Here is a 26,725-nt window from a genome sequence, read left to right as displayed (position 1 = left end):
ATTAGCTCTCTATGTGTGGCTCAATGTCAAATTTAGTTTGATAACACTCCTGTGAAGCGCCTCGAGTTGTTTCACTATGTAAAAGACACTACAGAAATGCAAGCTGGTGTACTTATGTTCTTACCTGGGAAAAGATCTGTGCACTTCATAAATATTTCCCAGTAGATGAGGCCCAGTGCATACATATCTACCTGCTTGAGTGCGGATGCACAGTCCCGCAGGTTTACAGCCCCCTCCAGTACCTCAGGTGCCATGTAACGGATTGTGCCAACCTGTGGAAGGCAAGATGTAGAAAAAGATGTCACCACCAACAGAGGAAAATCTCTCATGTTTTCACCGCTTCAGACAGCAAACGCTAGGTGATTCAGCACACAGAGTCCAAATAACTGAACGATAGCGCCATGTGGGAGCAAAGTCATTGACTGGGAATCAGGTCTCCTCTGGCCTCAAGGAAAAAGGTTATTTCCAGTGCTGCCCAGCATCACAACGTAATCAAGCAGCAATACAGCAACATGCTCATAGCTGCAGGTTAAAGACAGGGATGTTGTGAAGGGCTAGGGAAGCCTATTGCTACGAACAGTCGCTGCTATTGGCCCAGGTTTGACAAGCATCATTTTCCAACAAGCCATGTGGGCTGGTGATGGGGAGATGAGGCTGTCATATAAAACATTTTATATGTTACACAGCAACTGAACTTCGAAGCAAAATAAAGCTGTCAATCTCTCTTGTTAATCAACAAAGTCACAGTAGTAAATATATGGAGCTTCTCACGTACCCCTGAAACATTGCCTTCTACCAGTACAGAACAGACACACATCAGGAGATGTATTACTTTATTCCTTTACACTTGATAATGGTGCCCCCTTGTGTTTTAAATCCGCAGAAAGTACGCTATTATACCTGCACAAATTCTTTTGATTCTCACCTCACTGATGGCCGCAGTATCCTCCTCTCCTGGTCGAACCAGTCGATTGCCAGTCAGTTTCATGGAGAGGCCAAAATCGCTGATGGCACACGTTCCATCGTTTTTCACCAGTACATTCCTGCTGTTGAGGTCCCGGTGTGTAATGGCTGACTTATACTGATCTGGAGGAGCCATAAAATATCACTATTAGAATGCTCGGCCAAGCCGAAGGTTTCTTCCAAACCTTCTCTTTCCTTTCCTGATATCACGTGACACTTCACTGGTACTGCCTCACACCACCTCACCCTCCTGCACCTCACCCAAGCTTGCAATTCCTCAGCTGATCTTACTGAAGTGATTAAAAGGGGATATGGTGGGTGGATAAAGAGAAATGATTTCCTCTGGTAGGGGAATCCAGAACAAAGGCGGCAATTTAGAAGTAATATCAGGAAGCATTTTCACGCTCAAAAGGTGGTGGAAATCTGGAACACTCCCCCAAAGGGATGTGGTTGCTGGATCAATTAGAGTTTTCAACACACATCAATAGACTGTTAGGCAAGGATATCAACAGATATGGAACAAAGGTGGGCGAAATAAATTCAGCTACATTTCAGCCATGATCTAATTCAATAGTGGGAGCAGGATCAGGGGCTGAATCACCTCCTCCTGTTCCTAGTGCGATGAAAGAGGTACCATGGTTGAGTCGAGTTACCTGGCACATGCAGATATAGAGGGCCATTCCCTCAAGAAGCAATCCCTCTAAAGACAACCCAATGGTACAATTGTGTCCTGCTGTCATCAACCTCCTTATCAGCAACCTTTCATTCTGGGACTTTGGCAGAATACTCGACAGAGCAACATGTTAAAGGGAATGAAGCCATCCTCATTGTTCCGAAGGAAAGAGAGAAGCAGAAAATTATACAGCATGGAGAGGCAAAGAGAAAATGTAAGAAGACCACAGAGAGGCTCCAACAAAGAAAGAGGCAAATGAACAGAGAATGGTAGAAATTAATGTGGGGAAAAGGAAAATGGCAAGATAGAGGAAGAGGAGGCAGGTGAAAGGACAGGAATGAGAGTGCAAAAGAGAGCAGGAAAGCCAAAGGGAGTGATTATCTAATATTGTTGTAGATCCACACAAATGAGCATGCGACAGAACTCTTCACACCCGAACCGCTACACAAGACTGGTGCTTTGTGCATCTGATCTCAAGGCTGGCTTGTCCCTTGTGCATGTGTGATCATGACATGGGTCTCCTCGTGCAAATGCATCATCATATTTTAATTGCAGCCATTGAAAACTGGACTATTGTGCATCAAATTTCACAGCTCTCAAATGGGATAACTTCAAAATATATCAGTAAGTTCAACGCACACACAAGCAAGACAAAAAAAAAGCAAATCATGAAATGAGAACAAGGCAGCGTGACAGTAAGAAGGGCAAATCCTATGGGCTTTGCTATATCTCACCAGCTCGCAGCAGTTCTGTGTGAAGGTAGGCGAGGCCCTTTGTAATGGAATGTGCCAGTCGGCAGGAGCTAACCCAGTCACTGCTATGCAGACTCAGGTACTTGCACAATGAACCCTAAATGACAAGGAAATACACAAACATAATAAAATGAACAACAAAGATTTGCGCAGCCAGTTGAATTTTTGTAAATCACAAATAATTTGTTGCATGGTACATCATTGAAACATTCCAAGTGCTTTGCGAGACCAATTATTTCATTACAGAGTCATAGAGGTTTACAGCATTGAAACAGGCCCTTCGGCCCAACTTGTACACGCCGCCTAGTTTTTACCATTAAGCTAGTCCCAATTGCCCATGTTTGGCCCATCTTATGTAGGCAATGGTATCAGCCATAGGGAAGTGAATGACTAGCTCCTCAGCATTTAGTGATGTTGCAAGGGAAGAATGTAGCCAGGACAGTGAAAGAATTCACCTGTCCTTCCAAAAGTACGATGGGCTCTTTAAAGACCACCTGGGCAGGCAGAGAGTGGGTGGATTTCACATCTCATCTGAAGCACGGCATCTCTGACATTACTACCCTGCTCCAGATGTTGTGCTCAAGTCCCTTCAAAGGGCCTGGCAATCTTTGATAGTTGTGGAATGATGGCACAGCTGCTGCAAGGCAGAGGTTTTACCTGTCACAGTGACACCAGTCCAAACAACTGCTGATTTTTTGAGGTCACAATCAACTCATTTGTTTCCCTTAGGCAGGTTCCCTGTCTCTGCCTGGTCAAGGAGGAGGAAATTGGATGTAACCAGTCTCAGGGGCTGTGATGAGAAGAATACTTACTTGTCCACGTTATAAATATTCACAAGAAAATAGCATTGGCTGTGCAATCAATTGTCCTGATTGTCCTGAGACTGACTGCATAAGCCTACTGGTTCTCCCCACTGCGCCCCCCCGCCCCCCCCGCCCCATGCCCTATAGTAACACTGGACACCAGGAATACAAAAGTTATCACTCCTACAATGTGTTGCTAAGGTGCACACAACAGTAACGACATTATTGACACATCCTTTCGTCTGTCATGATTATTTCTGGAGTTAAATGTCTGGATGTGGTGGGCAAAGGCACGAGGCCAGTGAAATATCTCCCCAATAAGTTTCCACCACATTTCTTTATCATTCCAGTGGTGTGAGGTGTATCCCCAGCAAAATATCCAGGCACTGGAATTCAGATGGAAGTGCTCAACTGAGCAAATTCTCATATTGGACACTGGAAGGCACAACCTCATTGCACTGTTGTGTAAATCTCCAGTTCAACATTGGCACTTTATTTCTCAATGGGGCATCGCAGATGAAAAATGGACCTGGTCCCATAACATGAGGTTGGCAGAGACCTACAGAAGGATTAGCCATTGGTGACCTGTTGACAAAGGGCAAAACAGTCAGGGTGGCTCTTTTTAATGAGCAATGGATTTTATTCTCAAGACCAGCCTTTCTTGAAGCGCCCATTCTGAATGGGTGCTCAGCAAAAAAGGTGGCAATTTTTATTAACCGTAGAACCATAGAAATCCCGACATTGCAGAAAAAGGCCATCCGGCCCATTGAGTCTGCGCCAACTCTTCAAAAGAGCACCAGGCCCTCTCCTCCGCCTTATCCCCATAACTCTGCACATTTTACCACGGATAATCCACCCAACCTGCACTTCTTTAAATAAACAACAAATGTAGTGGACAGGGGAATGCTATTTATAGGGACTTCCAGAAGGCATTTGAGAACATTCTGCATCAGAGATTGTTAGTTAAAGTTGAAACCCATGGAGTTGAAACAAATTATTGACCTGGTTAGGATAAATAATGGCCAGGCAGCCAGGATTCTGCTGTCCTTCTTCAAAAAATGACATGGGATCTTTTACATTCACCCAAGCAGGTAGATGGGGTCTCTCTTTAACATGTCATCCCAATGAAGGAGCTGACAAATGAAGAAGGGCCATTTTAAACACAGTACCAGCGTGTTACCAATACTTGTAAAACCATACCCTGAGGAAAATCATAAATGAGTCAGGTCTTGAGATCGAGTTACATGACCCACAGAATGTTCCTCACTAATTTTGGCCAAACTTTGGGACAACTGCTCTTTCCATCTAATATTGTCCAATGCCTTATTAGGGTGTGGTACAAATCCACTGCAGCACCTACGCAGCAAGTGTGAACCAACACCAAGAGAGTCATCCAGAACTCTGACCTCTGTCCTCAACCAGTTTCCACACCAAACATGTTCCAGCAGCAGCAACTGGATCAGATTATGACCCCTGGTTCATTTATTCCTCCAGACCTGGGACGCACCTTACTGTGGCTTCCCAACAGCCATGCCACAAGAGCCTCAAGAAGAGGGAGATTGGGCAATGAGAGAATGTACTGTACATGAAGGAATTTAGGCAGTAATCAGTTCAGGTGAGCACAGTACAGGTATTGGACTGTGGTATTTACATTGCCTCTTCTCTTTCTTAGCTAAAGATATTCTGAACAATTAACATTTTCACTAACACATGCTGCTGGTCTGAGGTTGTTACATACACTGTAGGCTCTGACATCTTTACGTGAAGTACATTTCATGCTGTTTTCAATGATCATGAACTCAAATCGCATTGAATTTCACAGACAGGCCGTTTTGGCATAGTAGTGTTGAGTTCCCTCCAAGGGGCGCTGTTGATTTATGCATGTTAATTAAAAACACAACTCTCAGTTACTCCACCAACAGGCAACCATAGATCCCTCTCCCCAGGGGGTCTGCATATAGTGACACCATCATGCCTAACCAGAATGAGATGTTTTGGTAATTTCCCTATACATCTTGCCTGGAGATTGCACTGCCAGTGATTGGGATTGTTTTACACACACAATTTGTATTATGTAACTATCCTCCAGTCACTGCGTTTTACTGGAGAAGTTACCCTGTTTTCATTGGGTGATGTCACTGTGGTTATGAATTCTTTTTGTAGCAGTTCATAGTGACATTTTTAAAATAGTTTCTTTAGACAGTTTTAGGCTGTCTAAACAGACACCATTCACTGAGTAAATAGACTTGCTCTAACATACACAGTTTGCTGCGAGTCCTGCCCCACCTCCAACTCACAGGCCGACAATATCACTCATTGACTAACAATGAGTGGACACAGCATTGATTAAGAATAATAAGTTAAAGTAGATCAGCCCATTCTGTCAGTGTTAAAAGTTTCTCCCGGGAGCTTGGGGGGGGGGGGGGGGGGGGGGGGGGGTTGGGGTCACATGATGCAAGCGCAGGAATGGCTGCATTTTCGTGAGCTCTGGAACTACCTATCTTTTATTTTTTTTGTTTTGTTATCCTGATGCACACCACATCATTATCCAATCCTGATGGATATAATATATGCTATGGTTCTGCAACATCCTGGCTAAATTTTGGGGAAGGACAGCCTAGTTAAGTCAAGAAAATCCTTGTTTGATCGAGGCATTGGAGACAGCCAGGGTGAGGTCCAGTTCACAGTGGCGGTTTCGCTGCAGAGTGGGCCTAAACTTTGGTGATGCTGTTGATGTTAAGGCGATAGCCACCATTGTGAGTGGAAGTGTAGACGAAGATCTTGGCTCTCCAGCACAGATTTCTGGTGCTTATTTTGATGAACTGTGAGATATCCTAAAGGGAATGGATGAAGCAGAGAAGCGAATCCCGTCAGTCGAGAGGGTAGTTTCCTCGGTGAAGGTTCACCTTCAGTTTTTGGAAATCCTGCTGCATGGTGTGCCATACATTCTGGCTGACTCAGGGAGAGAGGAGTATCCATACACCTGGTCTCTCGAGGGAAGCTGGGATGAATTCCCAGCCAAATTTGAAAATTGGCTGCCATGCTTTCACAATCTTGATTTAAGGGCTGGGCATCTCGAGTTTGATAAAGCACATTGTATCCAGTCTTTGAGGCCTGGGATCGGTCAAAGACTCAGGCCATTGTTCTTACGTTGGCTTGTCCTCAGTGTTCCTCAAGAAGGGTTGGAGGTGACCGGACATGTCGGGTCCTTGCCACCTGCCGGAGCTTAGGCTTTGCCGGGGTCTCGAGATGATAACATGGTAGAGGTGCAGAGGCTTCGGTGAAACTCTGGATGGATTCTGGATGTTGCTCAATGATCTTGTCATGGCTTTGGCTTTACAAGCTTCATGGATAGTTATATTATCGTGCAATTCATTTCTAATTCTGAATTTTGTTCCCTTGAGTTTATAATCCTGAATTTGTGATTCTGTCTTTTATCCTGACAAGAATATATGATATATGAGCACCGAGGTGCTTGTCGCCTGTTATATTGCGAAAATCAGGATTGTCTAATTTTCTTTCATGTTATTCGTCCACACTGTGCTCCGACAATGGAATGAGGGAGGCCATAGTTTAACTATTTGTGGGTCTTGGTCTTTCTACTGGGGAGTACACTGAGTTGATTGTATTACATGAGGGTTGTGCGTTTGTTTTTTCTTTTATGTGCTGTAATCCTTGCATTTATACTGAGTTCAATTTTTAGTATGCTTCACTTTATTTTTTAGATGAGTGGTGCCATAGCAGGATGGCGAGTGGGTGTTGTGGGTGAGGAAAATCCCCCATTAGAACCTTTGGGGTCGTGGTTTTCTTTTGTATTTGGTTATTTTGGGATTAGGGAATTCTTGCTTGTTTCCTGAGAAAGTAGACAGGTCATGTATACTGGAAAAGACTGGAGCCCTTTTCTGTTGTTGGCATCTGTGGCATTGCTGGAGTGGGTGATTCATGATCTGGTGCATGCCCAGGCGTAGCTGACCTATCCTTGGAGCCTTTTAAGGTTGATCTTCTGTTCTGGTTTGGATGTGCAGGTAGTAGCAGCGGTTGTTTGATTACTCAGCTCATGGAATGGATGGTGTGCATATTGTCCAGTTGTTGCGCTCTCTCTATTGGGGGGAAAGTGGTTGAATCTCATTGATATAAGGGTCTAAATGACTCTTTTGGGGTACCAGGAGAATGGGGCAGTTTGCTTTGTTCAATGTAGTGGAGTGACGTGAGTATTCACTTGTTAGCCCTTATTTTAGGGTGTCGTTGAACAAGTTAGGACAGCAATGACTGTATTTGCCCAGGTCAGGTGAAGGGTATGTTGGATGGGGCAGTAGATTATCTTCCCCCATGACGTCCTCCTTTTGGGGGCTTTGGGACTGCTCTGGCTCCGAAGACTTGGTTCCCCTGGGGATGTAGTGTCCTTTTGGTCACGGGGCCCGATTGTGAGTCTGGGTGCAGCGTTGTTGGAATCTCTCTTCGGTTGGAGATTAAGCTGGTTGGAGAAGTATGTCATCACCTCCAAGTGGTCTTATATGGAGATTTCCAGTCTGTTCGTCTTCTAAGTTTGGGCTCCCCTGGGGAGGCAGTGTCCTGTTCTTTGTGAGCTTGTGCTGTTCTGCTTTTGGTATCCTTCCTGCGAAAGTGTCTGTGGAAAAACTACACCTGGTGTCTGCTGGATAATCCTGATGCTCCTCTCTCTCTGGAGCTTCCGTACTTCATCCAGGTAGGTGAGGTGTTGATATAGGCTCTGATTTGTTATGGTTAATCATGGAGGGGTTTCCCTTGTCTTGTAGGGAGGAAGAGGAGGACCATCTATCTCCCCAGGATACCCCATAGATGGACATCTTGACAATTATTCTTCTCCTTGTTACTGGGGTTTCCTTGGTGGAAAATGGTTTAGGTTTTCCAGTATTGGCAGCCTGATCAGTGCCTCTGATATGGTTGGAGAGGAGGGAAGTTTGTAATGTTGTGAGCCAAGGTGAGGTGTACAAATCCTTGGCATACTGATTCCTGTACATGAAAGTTACCACTGACACACCACATCCTGTACCGATGGCAGTATCCCAAGGTCCCCCTTTTCTGGGTTATCCTTTCATTGCTTGGAGGTCCTGGGATGTTGTGTTAGGTTCCGGTTGGTCGTATATTATTCCACAAGGGATCCCATATATTGTGCAGTTCCATATCTGTTAACCTGTGGAGGAGGGTGTGCACCATGGAGCCACATGCTCATGATTGTATCCAGTTATCCTCAGATCCCCAACTCTTCTTTGTATCCTTTCTTTATCCGTAAAGGAGGAGACGCCGACTACAATGATTGCAATGACTGATAATTGGAATCATTTGTATGACTATTCGCTGGTCTTTTCTGTATGTTTATGTGAAATAATGATTACTCTGTACTCTTCTAGATTTAGGGGATATATTATGTTTTGTGGTAAATGTAAAATGGAAGACATCTATTAAAAATATTCTTAGAAAAACACGTTGCTCCCCCTCTGGTACCTCAAGTTGACTATTCTGCTACCAACTAAATTATGGGACAGCAAGAAGTAGATTAATTCCCCTTAGGAATTGGGATGAACTGTGGCTGGTTTTACCTCTACCTAAAACCCAGGTTAGGGTGATAAAGGTGAGAGATGTTAGTGCTGGTCTACTTAAGACACCCTGTGATTACAGACTCACACCAATATGACTGACTTTTAAATATGTTGTGTCCTATAAAAACACTCAATTGGACTAAACTTTCTCATGGTGACTAAAGATGAGGGCTGTGGGTTAGGAAAACTAGATGGATCCAGTGTCATAAAGGAGAAGAATGCTCAGGTAGTCAAGCAAATAGTCTCTTCATCTCATCAGATGGACTGGATTTGAGAGATGAAAGGTCAGTGAATAACCCAGTCCATCACTCAGTTCCCATCATTAGTTATCCCTTGCTATATTCTCCCATTGGGTTAGTTGTTATGCTCTGTAGGGTTAGCACTTCTGCTTATGTGGGTACAATGGTTGATCAACTGCTGCTCAACCTCAGGAAAGACTAAACAAGTTGGGGCTTTTTTCTCTAAGCGGGGGCATAATTAAGATCTTTAAAATCATGAAGGGGTTTGACGGGGGTGAATGTGGAATAATTACTCCACATGTGGGGTAGCTCAGAATAAAGGGGGACAAACATAAATATAGTCACGAACAGATCAAATAAAGAATGTGGAGTTCATGGCACATGGAATGACTGAAGCAGATAGCATCGATTCATTTAAGGGATTGGCTGATGACGGAGACATGAGGGAGGTCCATGTGGCATATGAACACCAAAACTATTGTTAGGAAACTCAGTTACTTGCCTTAATTTTAAATTAACGATTGTAGGTCGGGAACTCCAGTTACCAGAGAGCCTTGAGCCTGGCTGGGAACTGCCTGCACATGTGCAGTTTGTTTTTGCATCATCAAAACAGGAATCGGTCTTGGAAAGGAAGTGAAATAGCACAAACCTGTAGGTAAACTGACCTGAACTGGCATACCATTCCAAAGAAGATATCCCAAGGAGCAGGATACAGGGCAGAAGAAAGTCACTGGTAGGGACAAAAACAGGGACTTGAAAGAGGTCCTGATAAGTAAAATTGAAAGAAAATAGAGAAGCAGGCTCCAAATTAAAGACAGCTGCAGGGAGCAAACTTGAAACAAAGTGGACTTGAGAGAAGACCTGAAGACCCGAGGAGGGAGCTGAATATTGGTGACCGGTTGGTGACCCCTGATTGTGGGTCTTTTAGAGCAGTGGTGTTCCGCTTGGCATGGTCTAAGATCTGAAACCATGCACGGAAGTGAAGTTTGAGTGTACTCAGAGATCCAGATGAAAGGAATCTCAGAAGGCGAGATTGAAAACATGGATGTGGATCCTTGTTAAAGCCTTCTGAGTGGAAATGATAGTTGAAGAATATCCCAAGGCAAGTTCTTCATGTGGACATTGTAAACCCTTGTGAGGAAAACAAAGTTTCTGTGAGACTGATTGGCTCACAATGTGTCAAAGGTTTGGGTGGCTTGTTGATAAATTCAAGGAATTTGCTTTGGCTGCACCTATCATTTATCTTGGGAGTGTGGTGAGCCTGACCACAGCTTGCCTGTTAATTCACTTGTACCTCATACACCGCTGAATATTGGAGTACAAGATTAATATTGTAAATTGTTTTATATTTTTGAAAAAGTATATATCTGTCAAGTTACTGCTGAGGTGAAAAGAATAGTGAGAGTGTGAATAATGTTCTTGTGTTTGCATTAAGATCTTTGCAACCTTTTAGTCTCATGTAATATGGTTACTTTTTCTTGTTGTAATAAATACTTTATTCTTTGAATTAAAAGTCCATCAGCAGACTCTTGTGAATTTGGTCAGTAACTTTCTTCCATAGTTTCTAAATACAAGTTAGGATTTATCCAGCCAGGTTTCACTCTGGGATCTAATTAATCAGGATTAACATCAGCTGAGTGATAGACCAGCAGCTAACAGTACTATACCCTAGCACAGTACAGTGACAGGCCTGCATCCATTAGTACTGTGACTGATATATAGCTGAAAATCTTTACCTGGTGCTGGAACTAAGGAATTTATGATTGTCCTGTTGGACAGCTCTTATAATTCAGTAGGATATGATATTAGGAAAATGCATTTATCTTTATATTCTGAAGTATATACATGGTTGAATGATATATATATATAAATAATTTATAAAAAGAACTGTGTATCTAATTATAGATATATGTACATGTGCATGTAAATTTTCCTAAGGGGTCAGTTTGGCTCAGTTGGCTGGGCAGCTGGTTCGTGCTGCAGAGTGATGCCAACAGTGTGGGTTCAATTCCCATACCGGCTGAGGTTCTCGATGAAGGTCATCTAGGACAATGGCGACTTTATTGACTTTTACATTTTCCTAAGTAGGCAATGGTAGTGGGAATCATTCCCCTCTAGCAGATACCACTGAAAATATGTGCTCCATAGAAGTACCTACACTTATCTGTCAGAATTTTGCCAAGAGCAAACCTTTAGTACGACTTCAGAGCACACTCCTGCAAGAGCTTCCCGACATGACATAAATGAAGAAACAGGCAATCTTGCCGTACATTTCCATTGTAATGATAAACTGCCAGAATCTCTGGACTGTGACAAACCCTATTATATTCCAACAGACCCCTTCCATAAATGGTGGTCCCACCATAGAACACAGGTCTCACATGCTCACCATTCCCACTGGCATCAGTAAATACTCTGGGTTGCCTTTTGTGCTTGGTTAATCTGACCCTCCCATTGTAGGCATCTCGGAGACTTACATTGGGATAGTACTCCATCACCAGCATATATTCTGTTCTGCTGTCACTCGATATTCTTTCTTCACCCACAATGAAGCGTGCTATGTTCTCATGCTCCATCAGCGGGAGCCTGTATATGTCTCTCTCGTTAATATAGTTCTGACGGTTTGAGGCACTGAAGATTTTCACAGCAACTGGGCGTTCGTTCAACGACCCTTTATACACTGCGCCATACCGACCCCGGCCAATCACCTAGAGATGAAACAAATTAAACATTTATTTCATTGCAATTTCTACCAACTTCCCAAACGCCCTCCCTGAACCTTGCTTGAAAATGGTGTGTTGAAATTGTTAACTCTTTGATTCAGGAGGGACCATGAACCCACTGATAACTTGCCCAAATGGCTTTACTCTCATAAATTACGAGATGATAAACATCTCATTTGTAATAGATCTTGTCCTCAAAGACCCAACCCGCAACCCAAACCTTTCATACACGCCTAAGCAGAGCCAACTGAATCACTATTAAGCGTGAGAATCTTGGTGAGTTATTTACATTCCCAACACATGACACTGACTCTACTGTTGCTGTGTGGTGTACCTCTAATTCTATAACAACAACTTGAACTTATATAGTGCCTTTAAAGTAAAATATTCAAAGGAGTGTTATCGAACAGAATTTCCCATCAACCCACAATAAGGAGCTATTAGAGCAGATCACCAAATGCTTGGTCAATCGTTAGGTTTTTATGGAGATTTAATGGAAGAAAGAGAAATAGAGGGGGAAAGAAATTTAGGAGACATTTCTAGAACTGAGGCAGCTGAAAGCATAGCTATCATTGGTAATCCAAATTGAAGATGGGCAAGAGGCCAGAATTGGAGGAGTACAGTGTTAATGTAGAGCTGGAGAAGATTAGAGGTAGGAAGGAGTGAGACCATGCAGAAATTTGAAAACAAGGATGAGAATTTTAGCATTTGAGGTGTTCCTTAACCAGCAGAAAATGTAGTTCACTGACCCTAGAGGTGATGGGTGAACTTGGTGTGAGTGAAGATACAGGCAGCAAAGTTTTGAATGATCTTGAGTTTATAGATTTTGATTTATTATTGTCACATGCATCAACTACAGTGAGAAGTATTATTTCTTGCGCGCTATACAGACAAAGCATACCGTTCATAGAGAAGGAAACAAAAGAGTGCAGAATGTAGTGTTACAGTCATAGCTAGGGTGTAGAGAAAGATCAACTTAAAGCAAGGTAAGTCTATTCAAAAGTCTGACAGCAGCAGGGAAGAAGCTGTTCTTGAGTCGGTTGGTACGTGACCTCAGAATTTTGTATCTTTCTCCCGAAGTAAGAAGGTGGAAGAGAGAATGTCCGGGGTGTGTGGGGTCCTTAATTATGCTGGCTGCTTTGCTGAGGCAGCGGGAAGTGTAGACAGAGTCAATGGATGGGAGGCTGGTTTGTATCTGGTAGAGGACGGAAGATGAGGGGCTGACCAGGAAAGCACTGGAATATTCAAGTCAAGAGAGAATAAAGATATGGATGAGGGTTTCAACTGCAGATGAGCTGATACAAGGATAAAGTCAGGCAAAATATGTGATGGCATATTTGACATTCATGACTCATGGCTAAGTCTAATCCTCTCCTCATCTGTTTTCCAATCAACTTAGTGGCGACACTTCCCTTTCCAAACCCAGGGGCTCAGCAGTTAGTTCCAGTGCCACCAACTATAGTGATCAGCTTTCTAAACTGGAATCAAATCTGGTTTTAGTGATGGCATGAATATTTGGTCAGAAGCGAATCTCAAGGTCAAATACAACATCAAGGTTAGGAATAATCTGGTTCAGCCTTAGAAAATTGCCAGGGAGAGAATGGTGGTTATGGTACAGAGACTGTGGCAGGGACTGAAGACAAAGGCTTTGGTCTTTCAAATACTAAGTTGCGAGGAAATTTCCACTCATCCAGAACTGAATGTTGGACCAGCAGTCAGATAATTTAGAGGCAGTGGATGGGTTAAGATAGGTGGTGGTGAGGTAGAGCTGTGTGTTGTTGAACATTTGGACTCTGAAGTTGCGTTTTTAGATCATGTTGCCAATGGGGGCCACGTAAATGAGAAATGGGAGGGGAACACCAAAGGAGCAGGAAAATAAACCATTGCATGCAATAGCAATGACTGAACAGAAAGGAATGAAACCAGACAAGATGTCTCACCCAGCTGGCTGGTAGCAATGAGGCTCTGGAGAATGGTGAAATCACTAGTGTTAAAGGCTGCGGACAGGATAAGAAGGGACAGCAGAGCATAATCACAGAGTCATAGGATGTGATCTTGTACTGGAACAGAGGCAGAAACATGTTGTAGGAATTCAAATATAGTTCCGAGAAAGAATAACACGGATTTGGAAATGATAGCATGTTCAAGAACTGTGGAGAGGAAAGGGAGGCTGGAGATTGGGTGGTAGTTTGCAAAGATGGAGTGGTCATTGTTTTTTGAGGCGATGTCAGATTTGAAACAGAATGTGACGGCAGTACCTGAGGAGAAAGATTAATTAACAATATCAGCTAACATAGGGGCCAGGAAAGGAAGTCTGGAAGGTTGTAAAGTGCCTAATACTGAACATTGAGTTCAAGAACTTCAGAGCATGAACTCACACCTCCACCTCCACTCCATTTCCATTTATTTTATTTCTTCTTTTCATCTTATTCATCCATTTTTATTACTTTATATTTTTATTTTATTTTCCCACTTCTAAAATCTCGTTCCATCTTGTTTCCCCCACCCCACTAGGGCCAACTGCCATGTTCCCACACTCTGCACCTTTGTTCTGTATTTGCACATTCCAGTTTCTTAATGGACGCTCTAAGCATCACTCCTAGCCTTTATCATCACCGTTTACATTCCCTTTGTCTTTTTGTCTATGCCATTCCTATAAATTACAGCTCCCCCCACACCCCCACAGTATATACCTTGTCTGATATTCCTTGTCTTCAGCTCTGACGAAGAATCATCGGACTCAAATGTTGGCTCTATTCTCTCTCCACAGATGCTGTCAGGCCTACTGAGATTTTCTAGCATTTTGTGTTTTTGTTTCAGATTCCAGCATCTGCAGTATTTTGCTTTTGACTTAAACGTTAAGATGGGCTTCCTTGCACATCTGACACTTGAGTGACCATTCAAAGAAATATGGACAGAATATTTGACATTCATGAGTCATGGCTAAGTCTAATCTGTTTTCCAATCAATTTAGTGGCGACACTTCCCTTTCCAAACCCAGCGGCTCAGCAGCCAGTTCCAGTGCCACCAACCATAGTGATCAGCTACCTAAGCTGTAATCAAATCTGGGAGTTTCATAGCATACATGATTTAAATCCACAAAGGACAGCTGCTTCTTTAAAACATGGAGAAGGTACATTTTGCCTACCTCAAGCAACTTGAGGCTGTCCAAATCCAGGGAAGGTTCAGAGGGTGCAGCCTCCATCATGTTCATACTGTGAAGTCCATGCTTCCTGTCTCCTAATAGAAGAAGCATCACAAATGGAAAATGATGAATACAAGTCAAATCAAGTTCTACATTCGTATAGTTTGTGAAATAGATGACGTATAATAGGATATCATTTTAAAAACATATCACTCATGAAGATTCTATATGCAGCTACAAAGTAAGAACTCAGTGAGAAATGATTTGACTCAAGTGTTATTGAGTAATTGAGAATCATGAACATCAAGAAGCATTTTTAAAGAAAGGAACAATCTTTAATATCAATATATGGAATCAAAATCAGTGAGTGGTGGAATATGAGGGAAAATACAAGAATTCAGGCATATAACCTGAAGTTAACAGTGCCAATGATTTAAAGCTCCTGCCAAACCCCGTCAAATTCCACGCTGTAAATCAAAGTAAGAATTATTATTTTATAATTAATTGTGTGGGAATCTTTTGGCCCTCATCGAGGTGAGGATGTTAATAGCTGGCATTGGAATCTGTTTCAGACATGCAGGGCAGAATTTTACGAGATTTTTGTTCAAGTGTCCAGCTAGCGTGAAAGTGGGAGAGTTGCTGATCTGTTTTTTGGGTGAGTTTTCACACCCAATCTTACGCACCCTGTCTCTGAAAAGATGGGCTAGTCAGTTTCTAACCAGAGAGGCTGTGGGCGGGGTGTAATTCACCAGCCAGCCTGTAGAGGGAGATATTGCGCACGTGCAGACCTCTGATGTGACACATGCACTTTAGCAGTAGCAGGGGTCTGACAGACAGAGAGAGAGCTGTCAGGCCCCTGCTATCGCAGGCAGCCTCAACCAGCAATCTCCCCCCCGCAATTGGGGGGCCCCGTGGGCTGAGATGCAACCCCGCCGCCCAGACTAATCGCAGCCCCTGTTCCCTCCCTCACCAATCGCAGGCAGAGTGGCAGCGTGCCCCCCTCACTCCCCCATCGATCGCAGGCAGAGTGGCGGTGAGCCTCCCCACCCCCCCATTAGCTCTTCCCCTGGGCCCCGCCTCCAGTGCTGCCTGGTGGATGGTGCTCAGGTGTCCAGGTTCCAGCTGGCAGTGTCATGATGCCAACGTGGCACTGCCAGTCTGGCACTGCCCAAGGAGTACCCCTACCTTGCACTCGGCCTCCCCGGGGGGCCTCAATGGCCTCTGTTCCACTGACGAGGCCAACACAACTGTTCCCTGTTCATGGGGAGCAGGTATTTTCCTCACCAGAGAGAACCTCTCCCAGTGAGGCCATAAAGGCAAGCCAGCCAGACGATCTTTGTCGGTGCAGTCTTGGAGGGTTGAAGGGCCTGTTCATGCACTGTAATTTTCTTTGTTCTTTGATAGAGCGCCGAGTTCGCTAAACGCTTGCAAAACACTATTAAAATAAATTAATCAGTCCTTCATCCATTTCCGGAGAGAGGCTGACCGCGCCGGAAATCCAGGTGTCATAAAATCATGAGAGGCGTGAAAGCGGGCACCATTTCCACCAGCGGCTTTACGCCCGATTTTATGACATTTTTCCGCCGCAAAACAGGCACAAAGAGGTCGTAATATTCTGGCACCAGTGTCAAAGTTCCAAGGACGGATGCAGCACGGGTTATATACAGAGTAAAGTTCCATGTACACTGTCCCATCAAATACTTCCTGATCAGGCATAGCACAGGTTACATAGAGTGAAGTTCCCTCTCCAGTGTCCTGGCAATGTGCCTCAAGTCTCCCAACTTCAGAACAGCAAGATCAATTGCACCCATGTGATGTTTTCCATTCTCGACATCAGCCATCTTCTATCCTTTGAGTGACATTGGAAGTGAGTGCCAATTGGTGCATAATGGGGGGGGAACTGGATGAATACTGCTCAAAGCTCAATTCATGTTTAAATCACAAGGCTAACAGAAATAGCATCAGTCTAGACTTAACTTGAATCAATTTCCTACAGGTTGAGAACCAGCATCAAACTCATGCCCCATACTTGGTAGCATTTAGCACTAAGTTGGAAATCACAGGATGACTAATGTGGGAAAAGGGAAAAAAGACGTTAGCATCTCTAACCCACTGCATAAACCAGTCCCAGATGAGAATATTCTCAGGCAGATGCCACCAAGCCAGGAATAATATTCAGAAAAAGCAATGTATTGTAAATGCTGGAAATATAAAAGATAATGTTAATCAGTCTTATTCTAATACTGCTGCCAAGGAAACCTCTGTGCATTTCTGTCAGTTTCCATTCTGCTTTTATTTGGCAGTGACAGAAAAATCTACCATCTGCTGTCTCAGATAGTACTATTGGCCTACTTGGCACTATGGTCTAATTGGCTTCCTTCTGTCAGGCTAGGAGGCATCACTGACCAAACAACGTGGTGGCTCACTCCATTGGCCATCCATCCGGGATAGTGCTGGCAGTTTTGCAGTATGGAGAGCATCACAGTGAGTCCTGTCCTGAGGTCAATTATCGTAAACTCTCTCTCAGCCTAGCTGAGATCAACAGACTCTTCATGAAGAATCAAATCTAGTTTTTTCTGGCCTATGAGTCACAGCTACATGCTGCTTTTGCTAACTGAGACCGCAGTTTATTGCTTATGAGCTTTCTTAATGCGAACATTCCTTAGTTCCCTCTCTTGAAAACAAAAGTACTTTTCACTATAATAGTGATCTGTTGTGCTGCAGGAGTGAAAGGCAAATGAGAGGAAAGGTCAGTGAACATTGAGTGAATCTATTTGCGTCTTTATCTTAGCACAGGTGATCTATAAAACAACATCTGAGAGACTGCGTGTCATGCAGGATTGGAGGTTTTGAAATACAGGAGGTTCCATTACCACACTAACTACTTGTAAAGTTTGCAAGGATGTTCATGTTTAAACTGCATCATTGTGATAGAACCCATGAACAAAGGAGCCCAAAACATTAATACTATCTTTCAATTTTAGAACACAATATTGAATTAAGAAGAACAAGATGAACAGTGAGTTTTACAAACCAAAATCCAACACGTCTTTATCAATGTTTTGAGAGCAATCCCAAGTACTGTATGTTCCATGAAGATCCTGGTCATCAACAAAATTATCATTTATCTTTCTTAATGCTCCAGAAGAGCAACACTTAATTACATGGACATTGAACACACTCCTTCTATTTTTTTTCTTTTGGAGTGCACAGGTAATTTATTTAATTGTAAGGTCATGCACGGGGAGTAACCTAACAGGACCAACTTGTGTATAAGCTGCATGGGAACTTTCAGGTTGCTATACTGCTATGCGCTTAAAAGAAACAGTGCCGGCCAATTTTGGCCATATGTTCATTCGTATTTGACTGTGGATGCCACCATGACCTATGCAATTTAAAGCTAGCAGGAGTGCGGATCTTTGATGATTTTACTCCATAGCCCAGGGATACTGAGGCCAGGTGTGGTAGCCTAATTACAAAATGGTGGCTGTTGAATGCTTATCTAAATAGGATGAAAAACATCTGAGCTAAACCCTACTGCTATTTTTGGCATGAAGCAGAACTCAGATTAAAGGGAAACTTTACATATGGACTTGAACTTTCTGGATTTGATCCTATCTGCAGTGAATTAGCCGATCTCAAGATGATCAACCATAAAGGATTTTGGCATTTGTAACTCCTAAATAGGAAGATACCCACTCCTTATCCCTATACAGTGACTCCAGAGTAGGAGTTGCCTGTTCCTGATCATTAATCAATTATTCCTGGATTGGCAGTGGACCCACTCCTGATTACCAACCAATGCCTCCTGGATTGGCAATGTATTCAAACCTGATCATCCTTCAGTGAGTCCTTGCATGCACAAATGCCAAATGAGTAAATGATTAGGCTTGGCTGTATTGCCCTCATGATTGAGTGGGAGGTCGCTATCTGAAGAAAACATGAAGAATAGCTACTTGGAGATCAGAAGGTAGTCAATTTCCATTGACCAATATCAGATAATGACTGAGTGCCTTTCAGAGTGGAAACAGAGAGAAAGCGTTCAAAAAAGTTATTACTATATTTATGCTACTTTTTGCATGGATTGCCTTTGAAACTGCACCAAATAGGTCTCAATCCCTTCATGGCTCACATGGAATTTCAGTAAATGGATTTCATGCTTTAAGCACGGAATTCCACTGTATCATTTCACTCACACAGCAGCTGAGATTTCCTTTGCTAATATGTTCAGTAATTGCTTATACCTCTGAATTTTCATAAAGAAAAAGCTTCCTTCAAAAGAACAAGATACATTCCAAATTCTGGCAGGTGCCCAGGCGAGTGCTGAAAGGGTGGGTCCTACATGAAATTAATTTGACCAGTCTCCTAGTGGGCATGAGCCCACAACATAAACTCACCTCAAACTGGCACTAATTGACAATGATGCTCAGAAATACCATAGAGTGACTGGAGTGGGAAATGAAAGAATCACACTTAGTAGAAGTGTTCTTGGGGCAGCATGGTGGCACAGTGGTGAGCACTGCTGCCTCACAGCGCCAAGGACTCGGGTCCGATTCCCGGCTTGAGTCACTGTCTGTGTGGAGTTTGCACATTCTCCTCGTGTCTGCATGGGTTTCCTCTGGGTGCTCCACTTTCCTCCCACTGTTCAAAGATGAGCGCGTTAGGTTGCTTGGCCATGATAAATTGCCCCTTAGTGTCAGAATAAATAAGTAGGGTTATGGGGATAGGGCTTGGGTGGGATTGCAGTCGGTGCAGACTTGATGGGCCGAATGACCTCCTTCTGCACTGTAGGGATTCTATGATTCTTCTAAAGCTGAGTAAAATGAGCTTATATCTAACGCTATTCATGCTTTATGTTAACATTAAGTGTCTTTACTGGAATGTGTTCCATTATCGGTACTACTATCACTAAGGTTAATGAACACAAAATTCACAAAGTGACCATATATTTACCTTCACATTTTCTCAATATCCTTTACAAAGAATGATATGAAATCTAAATCATAGAAACAGACCAGTCAGACCAACTTGTCTATTATTTCAATATTTATATTCCGCATGAGCCCATTCTCATCATTTCTTCCATTGCTGATCTCATTTTGCTATTTCCTAAACCCCCATGCAGGGCTCCAGGGCTGGTGGGGGAAGCAAATCTCTTGTGGGTTCAAGGGATGCCATGGCAGATGCTGTAAATCATTGCCAATGCATGACACCTGCTGTAGCCAGTGAATTATTTGAGCGCCTTGATTTTCTCAGTAGCTGTGCACAGAGGGGCCTACCCCACTGACATCAATGTGCAGGGCCCCCTGACGACCATCAGGGTAAGTACATCCCTGTTAGAGGCTAATTAGAGACAAGTTAGTCACAGGTGTAGGATGAAATAACATTTATCGTTGCCAATAATAGTGCTTTCAAAATAAGTGAGAATATAAAAACATGAACGTGAGAATTTAAAATGCCTCAATATTTATCTATCTAGTGTTACCCTTCACCTGTGCCATCTTAGTGACGCTACAACTTCTTAACCTTACATGGCCTACCACTATGTCTCGGTGTCTCCCCAGGATGTACATCGGAGGTGGGAGTGGCCAGCTGCCTACCGCACCCCGTAGCCTGTGATGCCCTTGGTGAGCGTCCTCTGGAGGGCCTAGACCTTGAGGGTTCTGGCCGGCTTCCAGATGTCAGGGACGTATCCATGACACCCTCTTCATCCCGCTGCCCCTGAGATGTCCCGGTGTCAGCAGGAGGAAGCGGGGGGGTAGTCAGAAGGTGTAGCCACAGCCCACAGTCTCCTGGGTGGAAGGCACCGGCATCGGCATCGGCTCGAGCCCTTCCTCCTCCTTCGGGGTTCCTGGAGGCCCCATGGGACGACGGTGCTTCTGCAGTGAGATCCAGAAGCTCCGGCATCATCTGGCCCTGCCAGTCCTGGAGGACCACTTGCATTCTTGCCATGGTGGTCGAGCCCTCTGTATTGGCCACCTGAGTCGGGGGCCACCTCTCAATGGCAACAGCAAGTGCTCTCTGAGATTGGGCTACGCTCTGCAGCCCCTCAGCCATGACCCTCTGTGACTGGGTCATGTTCTCAAGCGCTGCTGCCGTGGCCAGCTGTGTCTTGGCCCTGTCCTTTTGGGTCTCCTGCAAGCTCTGTAGCCTCTCAACCATGACCTTCTGAGAGTGGGCCATATTCTCAAAGGTTGCAGCCATAGTCCACTGTGTCTCAGCACTGTCCCGCTGGGTCACCTGCAAGCTTTCGAGCCTCTCAGACATGGGCCGCAGAATCTCGAGAAGCCTGTTGAGGCCCTCAACTGTGGCCTGCTGTGATTTGGCTGTGGCCCTCTAGGACTCCGCAGGGCCTGCTGTGACTTGGCCATCACTGGAACCTGCAACACATGGTGAGGATCTCTTGCTCCAGGTTTTCCACTGCAGATGCCATCCTTGCAGTGTTGGCCTGGGAATCACGCAAGACAGTCAATAGGTCCGCCTGAAAGCTTTGGGACCCCTCCCAACAGCCTCGCAGTCGGTACAGTCTGGCCGTCAGCCCCTCCTGCATTCCCTGACTCTGTTGCTGCATCTCCAGCAGCTGAGGGAGAAGTGATCTCACAGGACCAGCATGTAGCCTGGGGCCAGCTGAGTCTTCGCTTCCAGCAGGACCCGCATGCCAGAGGCCTCGGACGTTCCCTCCTCCACCCGATGTGCATCAGCAGATGTGTTATGAAATGTGTCATGAGCACCAGAGAGTGACCCAGATGCCTCGCCACTAACTTGACCCACCGATGTGAGAGTCTCTGGGATGGTGAACTGCGGGGTGGAAACTGATGCAAAACTGGTGCCGGCCTTGGAAGCCCCTTCATTCGCTTCTTCCGAGGAGTCTTCCGAGCTGTCAGGGGCGGGAGCAACAAGGGGGCCGCAATGCCAGATGGCCCGAGCATATCGGGGTCCCTTCCTGCAGCACAGGACACGAGGTTAAATGCAAGGCAGGGAGAGGAATCTGGGCTGAATGCAACTTAACTGAGATTTCTCCAACAAGTGGAGAATTGTCAGGTGCTCACTTCTAGGCTCCAGCTCGACCATACTGTCACTAATGGTCCGCATGCCCTCCCCTCCCGCAAGCTCCTCAAGGAGGTGAGGACCTGGGTTTTAGGCACACCACGCCCTGTCTTCGCCCTCTCCCGGCAATTATGGGTATTCATCTCCTGTGGGGCCTGAAGGAGCCATGCAAAGTTTGATGGCACAAGTCCTGCAGGGTTTCAGGCGGTGGCCCTCAGAAGGCAAGAGTTGTGATACTCTTGGGTGGGAGAAGGGAGATGGGGGTCAGAGGCTGAAGGCATGCAGGGTGCTGGGGGTGGGGGGATCTGGGGGTCATTTAGGGGAAAGATGGTAGATGAGGTAAAACACTCACCCTTGTTGCCTGGAGTAGGTCATTCAGTTTTTTGCGGCACTGCTTCCCGGTTCTCCTGGCCAATGCCCTGCCATCACCTCCCAGGCTGCGTTTCCATACCTTCCTCTGGGGAGGCATCCCATTAGAGGGAAGAGGGTGTCCCACCTTGCCTCCACTGCCTCCAGCAACCTGGCCAGGTCAGCATCTAAAAAAACGGGGAGCTGTGTTCCTGGAGGCTACTTCTGCCTGCACTGCCTGCCTGCCTATCCTTGGGGTTTTTATGGAGCTGCCCCTTGTTAGCGCAGATCAGCTTGTCATTAGCATCATGATGTCATTATCGGGAGGGAAGGGGAGGAGGTAAGGGGGGTCGGTAATGTGGAGGGGCGTCTCCGACGTCTGTGAGGGGGACGCCGAATCTGGTTTGTGGGGGTTCTGTCAGCAGAGCTGGGTTTTTTTCTGGTTTTCCTGCACATGCGCAGTTTGCGGCTCTGATCTGAGATGCTGGCTGTCTGGCGAATTAGGCTCCGCCCACTGCCTCTAGAACCTAGAAATGGTCTAGGCCATATTTTCAAAGACCAAATGCCTAAAATTGGGAGCCGAAAAACAGAACAACAACTCTCACTTTCACGCTGGCTGGGCACTTTTTAAAAATCTTGTAAAATTCCACCCATAAAATCAGAGCTGGAGTAGGCCACTGGGCCCAATGCAACTGCTCCACCATTCAAACAGATCATGGCTGATCTTTTACCTCTGTGTTATTTTTTTCATTATCCCCACATCCCTTAATGTCATTGGTATCCAGTAACCTCTCGATTTCTGTCTTGAGCATGCTCAATGACTGAACTTCCACATTTCTCTGGGATAGAGAATTCCAAAGATTCACCACCTTCTGAGGAAAGAATTCCCTCCTCATCTCAGTCTTGAATGGCCTATTCTGAGACTCTGTCTGCTGGTTCTACACTCGGTAAGAAGTCTCACAACACCAGGTTAAAGTCCAACAGGTTTATTTGGTAGCAAATACCATAAGCTTTCGGAGCACTGCTCCTTCGTCAGATGGAGTGGAAATGTGCTCTCAAACAGTGCACAGAATCACAAAATCAAGTTACAGAATACTGATTAGAATGCGAATCCTACAGCCAGCCAGGTCTTAAAGGTACAGACAATGTGGGTTCTACACTCAGCAGCCAAGAAAAACATCCTATTCACATCTACCCTGTCATGCCCGATAAGAACTTAGTTTCAGTGAGATAATTTCTCATTCTTCAAAAGTTTAGAGAATACAGGCCCAGTTTCTCCAATCTCTCCACATAAGACAATTCTGCCACCCCAGGAATTCATCTGGTGAACTTCAATTGTACTCATTCTTGGTAAATACATCCTTCTTTAGATAAGGAGATCAAAAACACATACTCCAGATGCAGGTTTCACCAAGGCGCCATACAATTGCAGCTACTCCTGTATTCAAATCCCCTTGCAATGGAGGCCAACATACCATTTGGCTTTCTAATTGTTTGCTGCACCTGTTTGCTAGCTTTTAGTGACTTCTGAACAAGGACACTCAGGTCCATTTGGACATCATCCCAACCCGTCACCATTTAAGAAATAATAATCTGCCTGTTTTTTTCTGACGAAGTGGATAATTTTACACTTCTTCACATTATATTTCATCTGCTTTGCTTTTGTCCATTCACCTAGCCTGACCAAATCCCCTGGAAGCCTTGTTGCATCCCTCTCACAACTCACATTTCCAACTAGTTTTGTGCCTTTAGCAAAGTTGGAAATGTTACATTTGGTCTCCATATCCAAATAATTTATATACTTATCAAACAGCTGTAGCCATGCAGTATTTGTGGCAGGACTCCACTGGCGACAGCTTGCCATCCTGAGAGAGGCTTGTTTACTCCTTTTCTCTACTTTCTGTCTGTTAACCAATTTTCAATCCATAGCAGTATATTACCCCCAATCCCATGTGTTCTAATTTTGTTTACTAATCTCCTGTGTGGGACCATATTAAAAGCCTTTTGAAAATCCAAATACCCCATATCCACTGGTTCTCCTTTGTCTATGCTACTAGTAATATCCCCAAAATAAATGTGTAGGAATATTGTTTTTACATTGAACTGATGCTGCAAAGCCCTTGGAACAATTTGTTTTCATGTGTCTGACTTTACCTTCAGACCTTGTCCAGAGTTGTCATGTTTGGTCATTTTCTTGGTTGGCCTGTGCAAATCCCAAAGATGCAAAGGATTAGAACGTAGGAATAGGAGTCAGCCATTTACCTCCTTGAACCTGTTCTGCCATTCACTGCCTTGTTGGCTGACCTTCAAACCAACTCCATGTACCGGTTAGTGCCCCAAATTTCCTCATACTGTACCCCTGGTTAACAAAAATCCATCCAGCTAATGTTTAAAACTAACAATTAACAGTTGGCTTTAACTGCCATTTGGAGAACAGAACTTCAAACTACCAGCACCCTTTGGTTGAAAAAGTATTTCCTAATTTCACAACTGAAAGATCAATGTCTAATTTTTAGACTATGCCCCCTATTCCTAGAGCCCCACAACTAGCAGAAATAGTTTCTCTTTGTCTACTCCGATTTGTTCCCCTTAACATTGTTAGAATTCCAGGAAATATAACCCTGTTTTTTTGTAATCTCTCTTTGTAATTTAATCTGTGGAGTCCAGGTAACATTCTGATAAATTTACATTCCTACAATATATTCTTCCTAAGGTGTGGGGCCCAGAAGTGCTCACTGTACCACAGTTGTAGTCTAACCAAGGCTTTTAATAGCTGAAGTATCTCTTTAGGTTTTTTGATAATTTTTTGTACCTGTTTATGACATTTTAATGATCTATGTAGATGGATACCAAAGTCTCTCCAGACTTCCACTATTTTAAGCTTTGCACCATTTATAAAGTACCCTTTCTATCCTCGTTGGGTCCAAACTGGATCTCCTCACATTTGTCTACATTGAAATCCATTTGTTACAGTTTTGCCCATTCAGTTAGTCTATCAATATCTCTTTGTAATTTTATGTTTCTATCTACACTGCTTAAAATGCTATTTATCTTTGTGTCATCAGCCAATTTGGATATATGGATTTCTATTCCATCATCTCAGTTGTTAATAAATATGGTGAATAATTGAGCCCTCAACACAGATCCCTGTCAGATACTACGTGTCATATTCTGCCAGTTAAGAGTATCTACCCATTATCCCTACACTCTGTCTTCGCCACTCATCCAACTTCCCAACCAGGTCAATACTTTGCCTTCAGTTCCATGAGCTTCAATTTTAGTAATAGTCTCTTATGAAAGACTTTAAACAACATTATTCCATCAAAATCACACCCATAGACATTCCCTTGAGTACTACTTTAGTCACCTCTTCAAAAAAGTTAAATCAGTTTTGTCAAGCATGACTTACTCTTTACAAATTCATGCTGTCTCTCTGACAAACTGAAAATTTTCAAGTAATTCTATCCTTAATGATAGACACTAGCAATTTCCCAACAGCAGATGCTAGGCCAGCCGGTCTTTAGTTCGCTGATTTCCCGGTGTCATAAGTTTCTCATTGTTTGGGGGTTCTGACAAGAGAAACCAACCACAGCACCTACTCGTTCTATGAACAGGTCAATTTCACCTCCTTAACCTACTTCCTCAACTTAAGCAAGCCAAATATCATAGGCAACAACCTGAATCTGACACATTCTTAATTGTATGGCTAAGTTATGGCTACAAGAGCAGGACAGAGGCTGGAAATTCTGCAGCAAGTAACTCATCTCTCAACTCCCAAAGCCTGTTCACCATCTACAAGACACAGGTCAGGAGTGAGATGGATGCTTAAAACTCCAGCAACGCTCAAGAAGCTCGACACCAGCCAGGTCAAAACAGCCTGCTTGATTGGCACCCCATCCACCACCTTCAAAATTCACTTCCTCCACCATTGACAAACAGTTCCAGCAATGGGTACAATCTACAAAACGTACTGCTGGACCTCACCATGGCTCTATCGACAAACCCATAATCTTTACCATCAAGATGGACAAGGGTAGCAGATGCAGGGAAGCACTACCACCTGCAAGTTCTCCTCCAAGCCACCTATCATCCTAACCTAGAATTATATCATTGTTCCTTCACTGGGTCAAAATCCTGGAACTCCCTTAGTCGAACCACAGTTGAACCGCAGTGGTTCAAGAAGGCTCACCACCATCTTCTCAAGAACAATTAGGGATGGGCAATAAATGCTGGCCTAGTCAGTGACACCTACTTCCCATGAAAGAATTTTTTAAATTAATATGATAACCATGCCACATCTAGCTGGTCTCAAACCACAGCTCTTGATCAGAATATGTAATTTGACCACTAGATGGAAGTGTAGCAAGATGGAGGTGGTTCTTCTTTCTCACCATTGATTTTGGCCCAAGATATTTCTTTGTGCTTAAGCAAAAACTAGGCTTTCATTTTGAAT

At 44.1% G+C, this 26,725-nt stretch overlaps 1 protein-coding gene across 1 annotated transcript in view; it reads right to left on the bottom strand.

Annotated features, from left to right (window-relative positions):
- Positions 1-26,725, bottom strand: part of bmpr2b (bone morphogenetic protein receptor, type II b (serine/threonine kinase)) — a 277,954-nt gene that overhangs the window by 17,798 nt on the left and 233,431 nt on the right. Inside the window, exons 5-9 of the mRNA XM_078228877.1 lie at positions 14,881-14,972; positions 11,487-11,717; positions 2,371-2,485; positions 926-1,086; positions 125-272 (exon numbers count right to left, since the gene is read on the bottom strand). Of these exons, the coding sequence (XP_078085003.1) occupies positions 125-272; positions 926-1,086; positions 2,371-2,485; positions 11,487-11,717; positions 14,881-14,972 (747 nt within the window). The remainder of the gene's footprint in view (positions 1-124; positions 273-925; positions 1,087-2,370; positions 2,486-11,486; positions 11,718-14,880; positions 14,973-26,725) is intronic.

Source organism: Mustelus asterias, chromosome 14, assembly GCF_964213995.1.
Source record: "Mustelus asterias chromosome 14, sMusAst1.hap1.1, whole genome shotgun sequence".
Taxonomy (NCBI): Eukaryota; Metazoa; Chordata; class Chondrichthyes; order Carcharhiniformes; family Triakidae; genus Mustelus; species Mustelus asterias.
Note: the sequence above shows the minus strand (reverse complement) of the source record. Positions and strands in the feature narration are given on the sequence as shown.